The 20,457-nt window shown below is 38.2% G+C and overlaps 1 protein-coding gene across 1 annotated transcript in view; it reads left to right on the forward strand.

The window, feature by feature from the left end:
- Nucleotides 1-20,457, forward strand: part of SDK1 (sidekick cell adhesion molecule 1) — a 2,805,673-nt gene that overhangs the window by 2,261,481 nt on the left and 523,735 nt on the right. The window contains exon 23 of the mRNA XM_044089098.1: nucleotides 8,387-8,537. Coding sequence (XP_043945033.1) covers nucleotides 8,387-8,537 — 151 coding nt within the window. The remainder of the gene's footprint in view (nucleotides 1-8,386; nucleotides 8,538-20,457) is intronic.

Below are 20,457 nucleotides of genomic sequence, written 5' to 3' on the forward strand. Positions count from 1 at the left end.
AATGTTTATCTCTAAAATAAACCATTTGTTAAAGATTGTATATAAAGGTATTTTTGTATAATTTCATTTTTGTAATTAGTAGATTATATTCATGGAAACCGGGCTTTCTGGTTTCAAAATATGTAGTTCTTACATTAGTTTCCTTATAGGAACAGCATTTATTAAGTTTAATAAACTTGTGTTTGTATTTCCTGCAGGCTGAGCAGCTGTGCATTTATTTTCTGATTCCAAGTCATATGGTCCTTCATTCTAATGATGTAATGCAGGGGGGTAAACAGCCTGTAGTGAGTAGGCATGCAATCCTGTAGTCTGCAGCGGAACTTTTTTTTTCTGGCTTGAGTGTGTGTATTTTAATTTTATACGTGTTTAAATATCTGGGTTAAAATTTTATATTATTTAAATGACTATTATTAGAATATTAGGTTTCTATACATATATATATATATATATTTTTTGTGAATTGCATTTTTTATGTATTGCATATTACGTTATGCATTTTAATACATGACATTCATTTTTAAATGTAGAATTTAATGGTGTATAGACACCGGCGTCATTCATCTTTAATAACACATTATACTATAGAATGTATTGAACATAGCGCATTAACATATGCATTACCATTATGGTTTTTAAATGATTATTAGTGTTGAAATTATTGTTCAGTTTATTTAATTAGTATTTTAGCGTTATGCTGTTGTTGCTACTTGCTAGATAATGTTGACAGTTGCCTGGTTACGGCACTTCCTTTTGGCACCAAACCGGCTATTTAAATGTTTGTTAAAATGTATTCTAGTTAGTCTGAAGAAGTTCCGCTATTTAGCGGGACGAAAAGCGCTTTACTCTACAAATTTTACCAGAATAAAGATTGTTGTTTGTTTGGGATATTACTCGTGTGGAATATTTACTTGAATATTGTGTACACGCTCTATTGGAGCCCTTTGTTCTGCTTTATGGTGATTTTTTACGTGACTGGAATTTGAAACATCTTTAACACACCATATTTTCTGGTTGGTTGAAAGGTGCTGCAGGTATTGTTGAGTTCACTGGTTTGTGCTATTCGTGTTTTGGTAGACCACCTACTGTCACTAGCCCCTAGTGAGCCGCAATGTCATTTGCCCATTCTACTGTATAGTACAGTAACATCTTCAGTACTGTGTACTGTACAAGCCAGCAGTCCTGACCAATCAGATCACCAACACAGTGATCTTTTAACCAATTGGATCACTTGTTCTTCGTGAAGGCAGAAGTAACTGCTCTAACAAGACGTGTGAGCAGATTCACGAACAGGGAAAACGGGGAAAGGAAAATACAAGAAGATTCTTCATTTTAAGGTAAGATTTGGGCAACTTTAAAGAATTTTATTTATTTTCACGTTATTTCCGTCATTGCGGCAGCCCACTCGTATCTATGGGTTCTCCGCACATTGGATGTCTGTAACCCAGGGACTGCCTGTATATTTAAACAAAAGTACTGACAGGCACCTTACTCCACACGCATGCTAATACTCACAGACACCTTACATCACACGCATTCTAGTACTGACAGGCACCTTACATCACACGCATGCTAGTACTGACAGGCACCTTACATCACACGCATGCTAGTACTGACAGGCAGATTACATCACACGCATGCTAGTACTGACAGGCACCTTACATCACACACATGCTAGTACTGACAGGCACCTTACATCACATGCATGCTAGTACTGACAGGCACCTTACATCACACGTATGCTAGTATTGGCAGGCACCTTACATCACACGCATGCTCCCCACGCAAGGCATAGGTGTTAAAGGTGGCATACTGATGCACACACTCAGAACTTCTTTGCCGCCAGTCCAAACGCCATCACTGAATGTCAGTCTGACTTTCTTCTGTGCTGCTTACAGAGACATTTTTCAGATAAGTGCCTTGTTGGGATTTTTCCTTATCTTTTTAATTTAGTATTTACTGGTTTCATGCCATCCAGAAAAGGAAAATGTTAGTGTCGGAAGCAGATTCCCCACCCCAAAAAAAAGTCACAACCAGTGTCTGTTTTGTTTGGGTGCTTCCCACGACCATACCCAGTGTATTACCTGCCAAGCTTTTATCCCTAAGACTCTACACATAGTTGTCTCTCCTCCTTATCTGTTTACCGTAGTAATCCAATATCTTAAGCACTTGGCTGAAGGTGCTGTGGTAGAGTCTTCCCATTCCGAGGGTCAGCCATTTGCCAAGAAAAAGGCCAAAAAACTTTGGTCTGATATGGTTGCTGTCCTGACTCCCCTGGATGTCGAGCTGCCTTGGAACTTAGATTGAAAGAACCTAATGGCAGCCATTATTTTATGCTCACAAAGCTGCACTTTTACTGTTTAACAAGTGTAAAAGGAAAAAGAAAAACAAATTGAAAATAAAGCATGTGTGTGTATTTGTGTGTCAGAGTGTATGCATGCATGAGACTCAGAGTGATTGATCAAGCTATTATTTTACACTCAGTAAGTAGCACTTTTGCTGTTTAGCAAGTGTAAAAAAATAAATGAAACTTAAAAAAGTGGGGGTATTTGTTTCTGTCTGCATGTGTGAGTGAATGGTGTATAAATGCAGAAGAGCCTGATCTAACTAAAGTAGAATCTACGTATTATAGAAAGCCAGCTTTACATGACAAGTAGATAATTACAGCAAAAAGAAGTGGCAAGAAAACCTTTAAACATGATCTTTAAATATTCTAAAAGATGCAATTAGCTCTGAGCAGTAATTGTTCAGGTAAGTGGACACAACACAGTTATAGGTACACAGATAAAAAAATTAATAAATGTTTAAGCTAGCAAATAAACTATCAGCCACAAGCATTTAAAGTCAAATAATATATGAAATAAATAAGTTTAAAAAGTTTTTACCAAATAAATATGCAGACAGCACGGAACCTGAGCAAGGAATTCAGACATAACAATGTTCAGGAAAAATGTCTTAACTAACTTCCAAGCTAAAACCTATCTGCTTCTGGCTTAATGATATACTCTGCCTTTACTTTGTCTGGCTTTTAAGATGAAAGAAGAATTCTCAAAGTTTTTATAGGACAGTGTAATACAGTTTTATAGGACAGTGTAATACAGTTTCCATCAACAGACTCTTCAGCAACCAAAAACTATAACTCCTGTAACTGTTTTAATTAACAGTTAATCGTCCTACTTGAGTCCCTGAATAGATTTAGTGTGAATTTTAGAAGATGCCTGCCTGTTTGTTCAGTCATATACATTTTATGGGATAGGAGTTGAAACAAACTGCTCTCTGAATAAGGTATCATCATCATGTGACCTAGACAGAATGTTCAAGTTGCTGATTCTGCAACAGCACACGTTTTTCTTTGGTATTCAGAAAACCGCTTACTGCTCTTGATCGGACACTTACTGTGATAGAGAGAGAATGATGCTCAGAGACATCTGTAGTTGCATTGCGTATGACTTTCTTATCGCTCATTAGTATGTCTCTTAGAAATGTAATGCTCTCTCTAGTTGGCAAAGGTACCTTCCTACATACATTTATGAGTGCACAGACATACGTTCAGACATTCACGTACATGCAGATATGCAACTTTCAACACACAAGCCCCTGTCCCAGTCGATCACAGTCATGGAAACACTCACCTATTCATCCACAGAAGCATGTCATAGTAATGTTAGACCTACAGACACACATCCAGACTCTCAGTTCCCTACCTAACCTCACTGAGTTGAAGATGCTCCCTGTTAGTTCCTTCCCAGCTAAACAGGCATAGTTATTCTTGGCAGTCTGCTATTCAAATTTTTGCTTATTACATTTTGTGTTATTTTTTGTACCATGAAAATATATAGTGTGTTCTTCAAAATATATCTACAAAAGAAGGCTCTCATGAGCTTTGCACTGTAACATTTTAGAATTTGAGGCTGTCTGCACTTAGCTTCTGCTTGGGCCTCACATTCTAGGATGAGCTGAAGGTTATAGTTTAGTAGTAGTGGGATGAAAATGAAGTAGGCAGAGAAGCTGTTTTTGTACAACATGTTTTGGTTGTATACCATATCTTATCTCTCTTTCCCCACCAAATGAAAGGATGTATGCAACCCATGACTCTCAGAATAGGATGAAACTTCAGTTCTAGGATGCATGTGACTGCCAACAAACATGCCAGTGCTGTGAGAACACTTAAAAATAAACTGCAAAAATTCACTTCAGAGTTCATATTACTAATGCCTGCTTGCTTGAACTTTTTTCTTATTTTGTTAATAGCTACCTCCAGTGATTTTGATTAAAATACAGTGATGATCTTTCTGACTCCGCTGTTAGAAGGAATTCTCAACAGAACCTGAAAAAAAAAAAAAACAACTAAGGGATATTAAATCACAATGGAACAAAAAACAGCAGGATGTTGGAATATTGTTCAGGAATACTCCAGCGCTTCAGATGATCTCTGTGTCATATCTGCTAAAGCTCCCATGACAGTTTTTCCTTCAAGCACTAGAATAAAGGTTTCCTGATATGGTCTCATGCACTATTATCTCACTGAAAATCACATAAACCCTATAATTTTACTGAAGTGCTGGGTAGTTTCTGAGTGTCTGGTAAAATAACATTTGTGTAAAGAGTCTGTGCTACTCCTTCAGTCCTTGTGATAATGGTGCCCTATACTGTTCCTATATATTTTTTTAAATGTTCTCATTGTTGTCCATACTGTAATGGTTTATAGATTTTTACCTGAACCTTTTACTATGATGTCGAAATGCATTAGAAGTATTATACTATAATCAGTGTGTGTCCTGCCCCCCTTCTATTTTGATTTATTGTCCAGGCTGCTCCTGCAGATGAACCCAAGCTCAATGCGCTTGTGCTTGTCTCCATCATTTTACACGCGGCCACACACTCGTATGTATGTATATAAATCAATATGACCATGATGGCTGAGAATAAAAGAAACTGTTAGGGGGCCGGGTGCTAAAAATGTGCATTCCTGGAGGATTAATGCCTAGCAGTGGTAAAATGAAAGGTACGGACTGATGGTTGAGTGAGTTTCATTGCACCTGGAAAAGTGCATTAATTCAGAAGCAGTCGATGTTCTGAGATGAATTATTGTACCGCAGATATAGTAATGTTTTATACCAGTTTCAAAGATGTTGGAAGGAATGTGAGTTTTATCAGAAAAAGTCCAAGTAGAGTTAAACGAAGATGCTGTATTTATTATATATAGACCAGTGTCAATTTCCATGTTTGGAGGTTAGTAGTCAAGGCTTTCTTTTATTACAAAATGCTTCATTTTCATTTAAATTTGTTTTAGATGTCTCAAGCCAAACTGAATATGACCAGCACCTGAAGTGAAGCAGAACTCTGCTGCCCATACTGGCAGCTTGCAGTTTAGTTCCTTCGGACAACTATTTTTATTTGCAAAGTGTTTGCTGCTATTTTGCCAGTGACTTTGATTCAAGTGTCTTATTTAAACAAGAGTTTGGCCAGTTTCTGAATTATTGATATGGTTCTGCACTCGACACATAGTGTAGTGTTGATTTTTTTTCTCAAACAGGCTAGGAAATTCAGCACATTTGTAAGCCAGCATCATTGTGTTTTGATGACATATTTCAGTGTCTCCAAAGCAAATGGAGCTACAAGTAGGAAGATTGTGCTTTCCCCACCCCAAACCCAACTGGAATAATCTCTTTTATCTAGGTCACATGGTATTACAAAGACGCTTCTGAGGTACTTTGCTGTACTGGATGCCAGCATTAAAATGTGGATGGGTAACTTTTCATTTAGAATTTGTCAGTCATCTTTTTTGTCTGCAGTCCTCTCAGGGACCCAATATTTCCTTGCATGATAGTGCAGGATTCTGAACTTCACCCTTCCTGCGGTGCCATCTCATGCTGATCACTACACTTGTGTCTTCAGGACTCTGAAAGTCTCCATTATCTTAAACTTAACATTTATCGAGCCTAGGTTGTTCTCTTAAATCCTGATCCATAAGTTGGTGTTGTACATAAAAAAAAGCTATTAAAACATCAGGAAACTCATTAAGTCTGAACAAGCTTTCAGCAAGTGATGTTTACAAAAATGAAAGTAGTTCTAAACACTTCAGGTTCCATTTGCACAATATGTGATCTGACAAGTCGCCTCTTTGATTCTGCGTGATACATTAAGCTATGCACTGCACCTTATTTTGTTTTATTTGTATGCATGTTATATTCACATCTAACATGAATTAAATAGGAACTGCAAAGATTGTGAATAACGTAATAAAGGTTCAACCAATATTCTCTTAATATTCTGTGAGCATTTACTTCAAAAAGATCACAATCCTATGGATGAGAGTTTAACTTTACTAAATTTTATAGAATGAATGAAACTCAAGTACAGGACAATCCCTGTTATTTAGTGCAGATATTTTCTAAGCCTGTATATCTTCCTGGTATTAGCAGATGCTGCTGATATCTGAATGCAAGTGTTATTCATGTAGCCTTTCCTTAAGTAAAGTTGTGCTTAATTCTGCTGCAAGTGTGATGTATTCTGCCAGCCTGTTTACATCCCACACAGCTTATATATAGCCACTGTAGGCCACTGATGTAACAATATCCACTGAACTGCTACCTATGAGTCCAGCAGCATGGCACTGTGGACCATTGATGTGGCACTATCCACTTGACTTCCACGTACGAGTCCGGTGGCATCTGTATGTAAAAGCATCTTTGTCCATTTCCTGGATGCGTCTTCATGAAACACTTGATGTTTTTCTTCCAGCTCTTAAGCATTTTGACTCTTATTTACTGGAATATTTGCTTGGATTAATGTTTGAAAATTATTGTTATTTAATGATCTTTAAATACCTTGACATGGGCTGGAGAAAACATAATATGGTGAACTTCATTCTCCTGACACAAATTTACAACACTGGAATGCAGAGGAAGACAGAATCATAAAGAATATGTGTTTACTGTATCTCTTCTAATAAAGTTTTCTTTGTCTTTCACATCACACCTTTGGACAAGATTCTCCCCCTTCATGTTCTCAGACATTAACATGGTGAGTAACTCTTTGCTGGTTGTGAGTGTGTGTGCATGTGTTTGCGTGCATGTGCATATGTAGGACATGGAGAGGAGATGGTATGATCTGAGTCTACTTCTACTTACCGAATTTTCACTTCTTCGAATCCAAGATTGCAGAGTCCAGTTCAACGAAACTACAGACTACCGAACAGCTTTCCCTGGAAACAAACCACTTGGCCACCAGAGAAAATACAGCAATGGATAGAAATTACACCCATCTGAGTGGGGGGGGGCTTTGTCCCACTCCCACCCCCCCCCATAACTAAATATACCAACTTCGAGATCAGACTACACTGGGGGAAAAGGGCAAAGTTCACCCTGGCAGCCCATTGTTTAATTTCCCAGGGAGAGCTGTTCAGTAGTCCATAGTTTTACTGAAGTGGAGTCTGCAATCTTGGATTCGAAGAAGTGAAAATTGGGTAGTTAGAAGTAGACCCGGGGTAATCTATACAGGCCTTTGTAATTATGGTGTCTGCATTCTTGGCCTTATTACTCAGTGAGTCACTCTTCTGCCCTAATCTTTAAAAGGTCACCTTCTCTTACCTTCAACTTTGATCACTTAAAATAAGTGGATCTTCGTTTTTTTAGGGAATTCACTTGTAGGTAACATATTTTTGTTTTTCAGACCGTTTTGAGACAAACTGAGGAGACTGCACGAAATAGGAAGCAATGTTTCCAGTTTTTGTTGTAAGTTATCACTGCAGTGGAAAGAGCAATTTGTTCAAGTTTTTGTCTAATGCAGGTTCAGAGTCTGAATATTTAGCCTTTCCATGCATCTGTGATGAGATTGTAGCTAGGATTTATGACATATATTTGGTGCTGAAATTAATTATTTTCTTCACTTACCATTTTTTAACCAGGAAGCTCCTTGGAATCACTCTTCCTTTAAGTAGTTGAGTGAAGATCAGCCACAGTAAGAGACATAATGGGAAAAAAGTGTATAAAATAGGAAGTAAATTATTAAAAAGAAAATCTGCTTTAAGGGCAGTTAGTATGTAATTCTGAACTTGAGGAGTGCATCTCCACCTTTTGCAAAACAACGGATTCTGTAAAGCCCTTGCATGATGGAGGCCAAAGATTAAGAACGGATTCTTCAAACTACTGAAAAATGCATTTTAAATGTTTTACAGTGTAGTAGAACAATGTCTTTTGTAATAATCGGGGTCAGGAGAGAGTGGCGTTATTCTTGCATACAATAAATACTGAAGCACACAGATATTTCAGAATCTATAATTGAATAAAATAGTCTTTTATTTTGCAGTCTGCTACAAAGCCTTTTCATTCAGTATATGTAGGCACTGAATATGTTCTTTTTTTTTTTGTTGTTGCTTTTCTATCAGGTTTCGCATGCGACAAGGAAATGTGGTTGGCATAGGCCCTGTTAGTCAGCCATCTCGTGTTATTCAGACACTACAGGCCCCACCAGATATTGCTCCAGCAAGTGTCACAGTGCGAACAGCAAGTGAAACCAGCCTCTGGATACGATGGATTGTAAGTTGTTACAAATGATCCATGACAATGACAGAACAACTAACCCGTGTGAAACAATCTTGAGCTCCTCCTTTGTGACTCAGTAACATTTATAAAAGAAGCTTATCTGTCCTGAATTTCATAATATTGTTATATGCTAGCTTTCACACAAGAAGCAATTTTTTTTCAAATTACCTTCCAAAGCCCAGACATCCTTAGGAGCAAAAATAAACAGAATGGAAAGAAGAAATTCATGGGTGTTCAGGTATAATGCAAGTCAAGTATGGTCAAGTTTCATCTGTGGTGGGGCCATATGGCACAAAGTAATGTACCACGTTCGGGGGGGGGGGGGTCCTTGTGCCCGAGATTGAAAATAAACATAGACCTTTATGTATACTATGCAAGCAAAAATGTCTTTGCCTGTAGTATAGTTATTTGCTATAGTATAGTTCTATAATATTTATGACTGCTTTGGCACTATATCTGTTAGGGCTAGTGTGTTCCATTCAGAGAAGAAGAGAAGAGATTATTTTCTTGGATGAGTCACTGTTTCTCTGTCCCCACTGGCTAACAGCAAGCTGACAGAGTTTTATCAAGTTTTATTAAAAACATGATGATAAGCTTAGGCGTATATGTTCCCTTTACAGAATAACAAGTGTTTGTATGCTATAGCTTATGTAGCTTTTGGCTACAGTCATGAGTACCAGAAATTAACAGATTGATGGCAGCATGTGTTGTGATGACTTGTAGTCACACAAGCAGATGGACGGCAGTGACCTGTGATGCCTGGACTCATTGCCAGCAATTACACGTGTCTCCCATGACTTTCATAATGTTTTATTGTTGTTATTTTGGTCATTATTCTTGAAGCAGTTTCTGACCACTGCTGTTTTATCTTTATTTATTTGTGTTTTTCTTCTTTCTTTCCCTAATTATCTGCAGTGAAGGATTTACACCCAGTGGTAGGGTATCCAGAACTACCAAAAAGTGCCAGCTTCTTCTCCCCATTTCAGAAATTCATGAGTTTCTACATTGACATTCCCTCTGCACTCCCTCTGAGAAATTGTTAGTAATATAAACTTTATATAGTGTCTTATTGGGTTGTGCCTCCCCTTTTCCCAAACAATTGTACTGGGCGTGCTTATTTCAGTAAAGTTTATAAAGAAGATACTGAAAACCAAATATATTCTGAACTAAACAATGTTCTGCCAAGTGTGTGTTAGAAGAATTATTTCAAAATTAAAACCTTTTCCTTGCATTAGAAATCATTGCACAAACAGAAGCACTGTCTGCCTGTGCTGTGTTATGGAAATCCACTTCTGCTGTTTCAGATGTAATTTTTTCACAGTATAATCAAATGGTGATAATACAAGGAGGATTTGGGTATATATATTAAACAATGCAGTCTTCAGTCATAGGAAACATTGTTAGTGAGTATGACAAGGGAGAGAGGGGGAAGGTAATTTTAGAACAGTGCATATCCCTTCCTATAGCATGGAGGAGAATCTAATTCTGTAGATAGTGGGGAAATAGAAGTGGACATGCAAATGGATTTTCTTTTCTAGCCAGGGACTTGTGATCAAGTGATGCAGAGCAGTGAAGGGAGACTTTTTTTTTAATTCACTTCCCCAGCCTTATACAACCTCTGGCTGTCCCTCTGTGGCTTTAGATGAGGAGTGACTTTCTGGAAATGTCCTACATGAAGTACCTCCATGGTGAGTTTTTCTGAGGAGCTGTCTGGTATAGGTGATGCTGTGCAAGTTCTCACCACACCACTTGTGTGGCTGAAAAGACTCCTGCAGAGCTTGTGGCTTTGTTATTGTTGAGGGCTATTGTTGATGATGGGGCTGTTTAGAAGAATGGTGAGTAACTGGCAGTGACTAGCCTCTGTCTACATTAGAAATAGAAGGCCTCAGGCAGTGTTTTTAAAATATGTGAATGGTAACCACTATAGTTGAGCACAAGCATAGAAACAAGACTATTTCTACTGACCAGCCAGAACACAGTATATTAAATAAATTAAATTTTAGGTAAATATTAAATGGAACAAATTTGGTAACAAACAAGATAGACTTAAACGGAAAAACAATGGTAACCATGTTAGGGCCAAAAAATATGTCAAAAGTAGATATGACTATTGGTTCCACAATACCTATATTTAAGGGGACATGATAAAATGAAGTATGGATTAAAAAGGATTCTGTTATGGCAGCTAAGGTTATGTGGGAAGAGAATAAACAAAAGATAATACAAAGGTTGAGAAACTGGAAGCTCTTGTCTATGGCTATATATAGCAAAATACAAGCAGTAAAAGTTATTAATCCCTTTAGATTTATACACACGTCCAGCATGGTTTTATCAACCAGAGGAGAAGTTTTGGATAGTAATTAATAGAGTTGAAGGATTTTAGGAAAGAGGGTAAGAGTCAGATGGGATGAGCTGATCCTTCCAACAGAACAATGTAGTTTAGCATTACCTAATTTGAAGGGATATTTTAGCGCTACACAGTTAAGGCTCTTGTATACAACACAAGTAGAAAGCTACAAACTTCAAAGTGGAAAGGGATGGTGATGAAATGGGGAAGTAATTCAACAATTAAGTAAATGGTGGGATTTTAGATGCAGATTCATAAGGAGAATAATTGCAATATTAAACTATTATATTCATAAAGTAGCAGAAAGTATTCAACGGACTAAGCTAATACAGGAATGGAGAAAAGTCATTTTGCCGATAGGAATAACTGCAGTTAGGGGTATGGAGAATAGGCAAGAAGAGGCTGGAATTTATTGGAAGAAGCTAGCAAAGGAACCAATGTGTTGGGAGCAAATAATTAGAGAGGGAGAGGAAATAGAATGGGAAGAGACCAAGAACACATTTGGACGCCAGGCTAGTGACTGCCTTCCATTTCAGGGATTGATTTCAGAGTATAGGCAGAGAGAGGAATCCTAAGTGAAAGACTTGCACGGGTTGAGTTTTTTGTTGAATGTGGAACAGAAGCTGCTGTTAAAAAAAAGGGGATAATTAGTACAGCATATAAAATATTGCACAATAACTATAGGAATCAATCAGAGGAGGTCAGAAAAGATTTGAAAGAGAGATTAGATAAGCAGTTAATAAAGAAACAATGGGTGGGTGTATGTCTGGCTCCCAAATGCAGCAAAGTCAAGAAAATTTAAGATTTTTGCTTGGAAGTGTTTGCTTAGCTATTTTTATACCCCAAGCAGACTGCAAACAGCAGCTGACAAATGGAAGTTTGATAGGGAAGACAGAGGTGACTGGGGAACATAAGTTCTCGGAGTATAATACATTGTCAGACTTTTCTCTACAGAATTCTCTGTCAGAAATACTGGGAGATCAAATGTGTGTAACTAAGGAAATTATATTTTTAGCTGGGGTACAGGATCTGAATTGCTGGGACATAGTACGACCTTGTTAAGTTTAATTCTGGTGGCTGTCAAAAAAAAACAATTACTTGGAAATGGAAATCAAAGTCTAAATCAACTGTACTTGAGGAAGTGAGTATTTTACCAGAGATAAAAGGACAGGAAGTGGGATCATTAGAAAAGGTCAGGAGTAAATTACGTAGAAGAAAAATGGAGATTGTGGGAACAACAAATGCAGAAAATGATTTGGATGAGGAATGAGGTTTAGGAAAAGGCAGCAATTAAATAATCTGTGTAATGTTGGACTGATTATATTGTATAGAAGAATATATAGGATGTATAATGTTTGTAATTGTGAACTTGTTAATATGATTTGTTTACTTTTATATAAACGTAAGTTTGCCTGTGTCACAAACGATAATTCAATAAAGATGTTTTAAAAAAAAAAGCAGGTGCAACTGCAGCAAAGATGGAAAAAGGTAAAACAATTAGTTGAGGAAAATTATAAATACAGGAATATTTCCAGCTGCTGACTTGCCAGCACATAGCATATTAATTTAATTACCAAGTAAAGAAATCAGTAACACACAAGACAAGCTTGAATGAAAAAATGTTAAACATGTTAGGGCCAAAAAGGGACACAAATGTGAGTACAACTAGAGCAAGACCAGAAGAAAACATTGGGTGTTGGTGTTAATAGTCAGTTAAATAATCTTCCTGAAGCTGTGCTTTTTGATCCCCACCAGATTCTCTTTGGGTCTAATTCCACAGCATCATGCATCACCCCCTGGAGGTCCCTCGTTTTTCTGGGAGAGTCATTTTTTTCCTCAAACACACACATGCACACTATTGCCACAGTATTAATGGGAGTAAGAGGCAATTTTCATTTATTTTCTTACCTCCCAGTTTTTTTTTTTGTTGTATGTCAGGTGTGCACTAGCCTCATGGGTGCTTCAGTCTCCACAAAACTGCCTTACATTGGACTTCCTTCAAACATACTCATTTGAGAGGTTTACTCCTGAGTTTAACCTTCCAATCTTCATCTGCAGTGAAAGTCTTGTCCTTTTCCTCGGAAATAGTAAAGCTGTCATGAGAGTCCTTCCTGTCATGACTGGATCCTAACATAAAGGAGTCTGTTACTCACACCCTGGTCATGTCCACTAAAATCAGTGTTACAAAGTCCGTTCCAAAAGATGCTGTGGTTCTTTACATAAAGAGCTCTATCACTGATGGAACATGGATTCTTAATGCCCATGGGAAGGGGCATCATCATCATCATCAGCCCTTTCTTTTTCTACATGAGGGCAGGGTATAATGTTAACTGTTGCCATCCCGTGCCTGACAGTCACTGGTTTTCTCTTATACAATCATCCATCTTTTTGCTTTACATACTCATTTCATCTTGCCCCCCCTAAAATAAAAATTCTCTTCACCAAATCAACATATTTTTTCCTGCACATATGCCCAACAAACATAATCCATTCTCTTTGACCCTCTCTGCAATTGGAGATACTTTGCCTTCTGCTCTGATGTGCTCATTTCTTTGTCTATCCCATAGTGTGCATTCTACAACCCATCTCAGGCATGTCATCACCATCCCCTCTGGCTTCCTCAGCTGCTCTGCCTTTACTGCCCAGGTTTCTGTACCGTACCATATTACTGGTCACAGCAGTGTTTTGTGTACCTGACTTTTCAGATTTTTCATATTCTTCTGTCACGCACTCCCCTAACACTCTATGCCATTTGACTGCAGCCCCTCTGATTCTAGCTTTGACCTCCTTATTCAGACTTCCCTTCAATCACCCTTCACAGGTACTTGAAGCTGTTTACCTGTTTGACTAGTTTCCCCTTCTATCTCACTTCTCAGCTTTTTCTGATTTACCCCATTGGCTGCCATGACAACTGTCTGAGTGTTACTCCTTTGTTATTTTATACTGGTACTGTAATGCTTATTCCCCAGTCATCTAGGGTATGCTTTTCTTTGCGTACTGCTATGTCCCCTCAGGATCCATTTCTGCCCCATCTTCGCTTGATCATATCTGCAGTGCTGCAACTTCATCTGAGCCTGCTGATTTCATTTTCCTTAGTGCTGTTCTTACTTCATCTAGGGTGGGCTGCACTTCTCTCATCATAGGCTATGTCTTAGGCAGTACAGCTCCTCCCTTTTTCTCATCATAGGCTGTGTCTGTGGCAGTACAGCTCCTCCCCTTCTCTCATGATAGGCTGTGTCTGTGGCAGTACAGCTCCTCCCCTTCTCTCATGATAGGCTGTGTCTGTGGCAGTACAGCTTCTCCCCTTCTCTCATGATAGGCTGTGTCTGTGGCAGTACAGCTCCTCCCCTTCTCTCATGATAGGCTGTGTCTGTGGCAGTACAGCTCCTTCCATTCTCTCATCATAGGCTGTGTCTGGGGCAGTACAGCTCCTCCCCTTCTCTCATCGTAGGCTGTGTCTGTGGCCGTACAGCTCCTCCTCCTTCCCCTCTCATCATAGGCTGTGTCTGGGGCACTATAGCTCCTCCCCTTCTCACATCATAGGCTGTGTCTGTGGCAGTACAGCTTCTGTGAAGTTTTCTCATGACTATCTTCTTTAATTTTTTGTCTTTGCCTTGCAACCTTAGAGTTTTTGTGCCTTCTGCTGATTTACTTTCCAGAAACCAGTGCAATGTCTCTGATGCCTTGTTCTTCACTATTGCAGCTCCTGTCTTAGCTTCTTTGTTGACCAACAAGTATTCCCTCGTAGCCTGTTCCACCGTTTCTGTCTCACATTTTTTTCCTGCACTCCATCTTTCTTTAACTTCCTAGACTTCTGCATTTCACCACTAGCTTTCCTCGTGTAACATATCTGTTCTGTAGTCCTCACACGTGCTGTTTTGAGACGGTCATTCTTCTTCAGCTCCACTTAGCTCCTCTTCTTGCTGGGTTGCTAGTGCGCCATCTGTTTCTTTAATCTCTTGTGCTTTCACTCCAGTCAACTTTAAGGTCTTCAGCCTAGTCTCTGTTGATCTTAGAGCCTTCTGTGACCACTGCTTGGAGCTACCAGCTGCAATCAGCTGATTGTGGCAACCACTGGTTTATGGTATGGGATGCCTGTTTCAGTGGCGATGATTGTGCAGTTGCTGATTCTGCCCCATTTCCCTTTTTCTTTGTAAGAAGTCTGAGTTGCATGTTGGCTACACCTGTATGTGGTCTTGTGATTACTCAGGATGGAGCATTTAGTAGCATTAATATACGAGTATTCATAGTGCAAATAAGGGGGATGGGAATGAGCACGAGAAAGTACCGATGGGGTGGGTCTTTCCACAACAGAAAGAAAAAGAAGCATGGAGTAGAAGAGTAAGATGTAAAGGAAGATGGCATACACAGTCGTGGCAAAGATGGCATCCCTTAGTCACATGTTCAGTTGAAGGAAATGTGTTGAGAAATACAGAAGATATAAATAGAGGCAAAAAGAGAGTAGATACTGCTTTTGAGGATATGAATGTGGCCAATGTTTAAAGCATATTTCTGGCTACTATTGTATCCATGTTTTTTTATACACTTCTTGACATCCATCTATGGGCACGTGTCACCCAGTTAGTGAGTAGTTGTAGTGTCCTTATATTCGTAGTAGAAGATGAAAGAAAAATCTTATATTTAGACTGTTAGCATTTGAATGGCATGACAGCCAGAGGTGTAATTCCTAAAACTGTGATCACAGGAACAAGCAGTAGCATGATATTAGTGCTATCAGTACGGTGTAAGATGAGTCCTGCGTCAAATTAAATACTGTAGAATGTATAAAAGGAAGACAGAGTTAAAACTTCTATAGAGGAGTATTGTTAGACATATAAAGGAAAATGCACCAGTTGCAAGCAGCAGTTAGAAAACAGTTTGCTGAGCCTTGTAAGCTTTCCTAAAGACATGATATTACTATGGAAGTACATGGTACTAATTGCGACTCTCTGCATAGTTGTGTAAATGTCTACCTATCAGATGTGAAGGCTCCATAAATGCAAACCCTGCAACTGTGATAAATAAAATTTGAATGCAAATGAAATATAACCCTAAACCCCTGAATATCTGCTAATTAAGTACACTAACTCCAAGATCCCTATACCCAAGATTAGGAGGATACCCTGAGGTGATACAATGTCACAATTTTAATTCAGTCTGACTCATCTGATACTTCAGTTTACTTTCCCGGGAACTTTAACAGGCACTTTACTGTGACACTGTTTTCTTCAAAATATTGTGCATCCAGAAACAATTCCCAACACGCTACCTAAAGCAGTACATCCAGTTGGGTTTATCCCAGACTTTTAAAGGAATGAAGGAAGAACCAGTGAAACTGCTGAATGTCATCTGACAACTCATGGGTAAAGGAGTGCGGCACCCAGTGAATTTTGAAAAGATAAAACTATTGAACATAGATTAGACACTGGCTCCCATATTTCTGGTAAAATACTGTCATTTTCTGGAATTTGGACCTAGTCTGAGAATCATAAAATACATGTTTTCATGGACTTTGATATTTTAGACCAGACCATTCTTTCCGTATAGCTTGCATTTCTTGTTATGTTTGCCACTTTTAATTAACGGTCAGTTGTATAATTGCCAGAATTTCAAATAATTAAAATAGAATTTCATATTTTAATAACCTTAACAAATTATAGTTAAAAGACTGGAGGAACTGAGAGAGATGAAGATGCTGTTTTTCTAGTGGCCTTCACTACAGCTGTTTACATCGCAGAATTATCCACTGTTGTGTTTAAGAAGCCTGAATTGCTCTTCCACCAAGTCTTGAGCAGTCACTTTGAGGATGATCCCCCATTTCCTGCAGACCATGAGTTATGAGCTTTTTGCTTAATCAAGTTCTTTCCTTTCCTAATCCATACAGGCAATGAACATGTTTTGCCTCAGAGTCTGTGACTGTTGCATCCACATCTCAAGAGTTTGAGCGTAAGCAGATGGAACAGTAATGAAGGTGTGATTGTGCCCAAGTGGACGTTGTGCAACTGTATTGTTTTTCAACAAGAAAAGCTTTATTAAATTAGCGCATACGACACAGGCAATCATACATTTATGTAAATTAAAACAAACCATAGTGACATAATTTTAGTTCCAAACATTATACATCACTTATAATCTATCCAGTCATCAGTCAGACATTACATTGCTCATTCAAATCATGTCTTCTTTTAAACCTTGTTCCTTCTCTGCATGTATTCTTCCCACAAGTCTCATTTTTTTCTATGTAATTTGCTCCTACAGTTTGTTAAAGATCCAAATTCCAGTTTTTTTTTTCTCTCTCTCTCACTATATTCACTACTTTTAGTAAAGTTGGTTTAGACTTTGATTTTAATTTTCTAGTAATTGTTTTCTTGGCAGCCACCATAATTAAGCTCTGCAAGGCCTTACTATGTGCAGGCAATTCCAATTCTGTATCATAGCTCAAAAAACATTTCCATAATTAATCCAATTTGCTCGCCTAACATCTCTGACAGAGCAGTCTGCGGGGAATCTGTAAAGTCTGCCAACTCATTGCACTCCCAGAAAATATGTTCCCAGATAACTATTTCTTCCCCATCACACCTCCAACATTTGCCATCTATTTATTTTTTATTTTTATTTATTTTATTTAACATTTGTTGACCGGGAAAGTCCGACTAGGTTCCACAGATCCTGTTTTCAGCGGAGGCCCGGGGAGAAATGCTCCAGAAGCATGTCTTTAGAATGTGGGAGGAAACCGGAGTACCCGGAGGAAACCCACGCAAATGCAGGGAGAACATGCAAACTCCACATAGAAGGAACCCCAGCCGAGAATCGAACCGGAGAACCTCTTGCTGTGAGGCGACAGCATTAACCGCTGCACCACTGCACCGCCTAGCAAGTAAAAATTCTTTGGAACCTGTTTGGGATATAAAAATACCTATTTAAACACTTCCAAGCAAAGATCCTAAATCTTCTAGCCTTTGTTGCATATTTGGGAGGCATACATATATCACCCCATTGTTTCTTTGTTAATTGCTTATCCAGTCTCTCTTCCCAATCCTATCTAACCTCCACTGATTGATTCATATAGATATGCAATATTTTGTATGCTCTACTAATTATTCCTTTTTACCAGCAGCTTCTATGGTCGTTTGCTTAGGACCCCCCTTTTTATTTCTCTTTGCTTATACTCTTATATCAGTCATTGATAGGGAAGGCAGTCTCTGTCCTGCACTGCAGTCCAAATAAATTCTTGGCCTCTTCCCATTCTGTTAACTTTCCCTCTCTAATTATTTGCTCCCAATACCTTGGCTATTTTGCCATTTTTCTCCAATAAATTCCAGCCCCCTTTTGCCTGTTATCTATATTCCTAATTGCAGTCATCGCTGCTGATCGAATCTCCTTTCTCCTTTTCCTTGTTGGCTTAGTTCTTAGAATACTTTCTGCTACTTTTTAAATATAATATTGCGAATGGTTATTGTTATTTTCCTTAAGGATCTGCATCCAAAATTCCAATCTCTCCTTGTTTTCTGAACTTCCCCCTTGTTTCTTTGTCATCCCTTTCCACTTTGAATTCTAGGTTTCTACTTGTGCTGTGTACAGGAGTCTTAACTGTGTAGCTCTAAATATCCCTTCAAATCAGGCAATCCCAAACTGCCGTGTTCAGTTGGAAGAATGAACTTATCTCAATTGACTCTTACTGTCTTCCCTTCCCAGATAAAATCCTTCATCTCTTTATTAATTGAGGTCTACAACTTCTCCTCTGTTTGATAAAAATATGCCTGACCTGTGCATACAATTAAAGGGTCAGAAACATTTTAACTGCTTGTATCTTGCTATCCGCTTCCATATAACAGAGATTCTAATTTATCGGTTTTTATATTGTCTTTTGTTTAGTCTCTTCCCACATATCCTTAGCAACCACACCAGAATCCTTTTTAATCCATGCTCCTAAGTACTTCATTTTGTCACATCCCCATAAATATGGATATTGCTGAACCAATTTGTGTGTGGGTACATCATTTATAGCCATTACCTTTGTTTTAGTTTCATTAATTTTGTATCCTGAAAAGATTTGAAACTGCCTCAAAATGTTCCACAATACTGAAATGTACTTTTCTGGTTTTATGAGGTATAAAATAATATCATCTGCAAAGAGATCCAGCTTTTCTTGACTACCATAACAATTATATACTTGAATTCCTGAGTCTCTTATTTTCTTTGCTGGTTCTAAATATACTACAAATAAAGGGGAAAGAGGGCACCGAAATTATCGTAGAGGAATCCACCCACTTTAATTTTCACCTCTAGTCTCTCATTTATCCTCCTAATCAGCCTTATAATTTTATCAGGGAATGCAAATTTTCCATTGCCCTGCTTATAAACTCCCAGCTTACTTTGTCAAGTTCTTTCTCTGCATCAAGACCCACCAACAGTGGTATTTTCTTATATTCTCCTTCCCTCTGGATCGTCACTGTTCTGTTAAAGTTGTCAAATGTTTGCTTGCCCTCCACAAAACCACATTGATCCATGTCTATCAATTTTGGCATCGCTTTTGTCATTCTTTTAGCCTTTATAGACATAAACACTTTTATAATCATGGTTTAGAATTGAAATAGGCCTGTATAAAGCTGAATCTGATGGGTCTTTACCCTCTTTCTTTCAGGATATTGGTGCTTCTCTTCCTCTTAAAATACTGTTAAACTCTTCCAGATCTTTATCAGGTTTTTTTCCCTCCTAACTTCAAAATTTCTACAAAAATACCATCTATTCCTGGGACTTCCTGTTGATTGGTTGTACATCACCATTTTTATCATGTCCCCTCCTATCCTATTAGTAATTGAACACCATCTACCTCTAGCCTTGGCATAGCTAATTCTTCAGTATACATTTCCATTTGTACCCTTTCTTGATCTCTGTATTTCTCTGCTTTATACAGACTTTCATAAAATTTGCGAAATATTTCTAGTACCTTTACAGGATCTCGTTATCTTCTTCGTATAGGCTCACTAAGCTTGGCGACATCCCTTACTACTTTTTGTTGACTGAGTCGGGCCCTGGCATTATCACAGAAACAGTTGTTTAACAGCAGTCTTTCTAAACTCATGCATGCTATTGTGGTAATCCTTTATTTTCTACTTAGCATTCTGCAATTACATTTCTTCTTCTGTGAGATTCCCCTTATTCTGCAGTACTTTAACGTTTGTCAGGCCCTCTAAATTTTTATTGCTTCTTAACTATATCCATTTCATAAATATGATTAATACTTTATAAGCCCACATTTATTTGTCATTTTCAGAGATGCTGGTTTTATTCCTGTTTATCTGCATCTTCAAAATACTGTCGGTCTCTGCCTCCTTTCCAACATGCTCTTAGTTCTTCTAGTCAAATCTTGTGCATTTTCTTCTGTCATTCTCCATTAAAACACTGGAAAATGTTTCACTGGCTAGTTTCTCTGTAGTCTTTATTACCAGAACAAGAAAAAGCAGAATCTCCTTTTGTTTCACAGCTCACATTTTGTTGGACAGACTTTTGTATTTCCTCCTTAGCATGTTCTGCGTCAAAAATGATTTTTTCCTTCCAGGAAAG

Source organism: Protopterus annectens, chromosome 12.part0 (assembly GCF_019279795.1).
Source record: "Protopterus annectens isolate FY-2018-M chromosome 12.part0, PAN1.0, whole genome shotgun sequence".
Classification (NCBI taxonomy): domain Eukaryota; kingdom Metazoa; phylum Chordata; order Ceratodontiformes; family Protopteridae; genus Protopterus; species Protopterus annectens.